This window comes from Notolabrus celidotus, chromosome 20 (assembly GCF_009762535.1).
Source record: "Notolabrus celidotus isolate fNotCel1 chromosome 20, fNotCel1.pri, whole genome shotgun sequence".
Taxonomy (NCBI): domain Eukaryota; kingdom Metazoa; phylum Chordata; class Actinopteri; order Labriformes; family Labridae; genus Notolabrus; species Notolabrus celidotus.
Window position 1 is genome coordinate 2,543,933 of NC_048291.1, and position 2,091 is coordinate 2,546,023.

Sequence of the window (2,091 nt, forward strand, 5' to 3'; positions counted from 1 at the left end):
CATCATGTTTGGTGTCAGCTGATCATCAGAGCCTCATTGATCAGGAGGAGGAAGTGTGTGTGAGTGTAACTTCAGAGACACTGGAATAGAAAAACCTCCATGCAGGAAGAGAGGCTGACTCAGGTCTGTTCAGTTTCTGCAGAACAAACAGAGCGACATGAAAACACCTCCACATGCACAGATAAACACACACACAGACTCTCTGCTGGAACACAATCCAAAGTAAGCATGAGCATCTTTATTGTAGTAGAAAGCTTTCAACATGGTCTAGGAGTGAACTCTGGACTCTGGAGGATCCTCCTGCGTGGACCGGACTCTCTCTAAGGAGAACCAGAAACTAAAAGAAGAGTAAAGAAACAGAGGGTCTGCAGGTCTGCAGGTCTGCTTATGAACCCTCTATGCATATTAAAGATGAGCAGTGTGTTTGAACAGGCTGTGATTCACTAATATGAGCCGATCCGTGCGGTCCACAGGAAGCATGAGCGCTCCATCAGTGCCAGTTTTACCCCGTATGACGGCGAGCGCTCAGTGTGTGTGAAAAGGCTTCTGTGCTTCTATCATCGCTGAGTTTGTTGCTACATGATCACCTGATCAAACCCTTTCAGTGTTTCATGTTAAAAGTGTTTCATGCTTGTTATTGTCACCTTCAGACGGCTGAACTTCCTGTGATGTCAGAGGTGCGGTTGTTCTGAAGATGTTAACGATATGAAATCATCATATTTATCTCTATACGATCTGATACAGATCCGTACATGGTGTGTAACTTCAGATTGAATGGATGGTGTATGTTGTTCTGTGTTTGACTTCCTGTCCAGGTCAGGGAGCTCGTTGTAAACAGACTTGGCGTGTGTCTTTAACAGAGCGTGGAGATGTCTCTGAGACGCTGTGGCGCTCGCTGTGGAAACACGAGCACTGACTATAACGTGCACGGATCAGCTCTGGAGTTCATGGCGCTGATGGAAAGCAGCACACACACTTCCTGTGGAAATCAAGCTCTACTTCACAGCAGGAGACCTAAAGCTAAAAAAAAAACAGGAGCGATGCAAACATCTCTGAAACCTGCTTGAAGAAATGAAATGAACCCTGACTCTGAAGAACATGTTTGAGGAATAAAATGTTCAGATGAATCTTTTGGCGTCTTTGAAGAAACCGTGGCGTGAGCGCCCCCTTTGGGTTTTGGCGTGTAATCCCTGAACTCTGGAGCGCTACGTTGGCAGTTAGAAAAAGGCTCAAAGAGTCCGACGACGTCCTCTCAGTCCTGAAGTAAAAAGTTAAATTTCCCAAAGTCAAACTCGTCCGGCATGACGAGCATGTCTTCTCGGGCTTTGGCTAACTTCTGTCGCAGGAAGTCCCGCCTCTCGGTCCACTCCTTCAGCTCCTCGGCGCCGTGGGCGAAGTCACAGCTCACGCCGTCAGGACAGCCGGCGTCCAGCCTGTCGGACAGACACACAGACTCTTCACTGAACACTTCATGTGGTTTCACTCTGACAGTTTGATATCATATAGTCCCTGAGGGTCTCTGGAGCTAACACAGACCTCTTCATCTACTGTTAGCTCTGTTTGGGTCTCCACCAACTCTGCAGAATGCTCCTCCATGTAAACCAGCTAAACTCGATCTGTGCGAGTGTGTTCATAAAGCAGCAGCCTGACCCGGGTACAGGCCAAATTCCACCAGATCTGTGTCCGGTCTGTCTCTGATCCGTCACCGGCTCTGATAGGTTTCTATTCTAGTCAATGTGTTAACTTCCACTGGATCCGCTCCATTGCGTTCCAGCTGCATCTGATCCGGCAGGTCGGAACACAACGGATCAGATACGCAAGACTTCTACTTCTGACGGATGCCGGAGCACGACGCATCAATCTCAACAGAGCAGATGGAGCGGGACAGGAAGTCAGGTTTCACCAAAACAAAAGTAAAACATCCGGTTAATTTTCAGAATAAAACACTCTGTGTTATCACCAGATCGTATTTCACTTAACTACAACAACAAACCAAAGTCATGATGAGCGGAGCCAGGCCTGGAGTCAACAGGTCAGAGGTTTTCAGAGGACCAGAAAGACAACATGAATGAGGAGAGGAGGAGGAGGAGA

The 2,091-nt window shown here is 47.7% G+C and overlaps 1 protein-coding gene across 2 annotated transcripts in view; it reads right to left on the reverse strand.

Moving 5' to 3' along the window:
• Window positions 1–203: 203 nt before the first annotated feature.
• Window positions 204–2,091, reverse strand: part of LOC117831750 (zinc finger CCCH domain-containing protein 7B-like) — a 14,978-nt gene continuing 13,090 nt past the window's right edge. For both annotated transcript variants that reach the window (XM_034710559.1, XM_034710558.1), the window contains exon 23: window positions 204–1,433. In XM_034710559.1, the coding sequence (XP_034566450.1) occupies window positions 1,253–1,433 (181 nt within the window). In that variant the 3' untranslated portion in view covers window positions 204–1,252. The remainder of the gene's footprint in view (window positions 1,434–2,091) is intronic.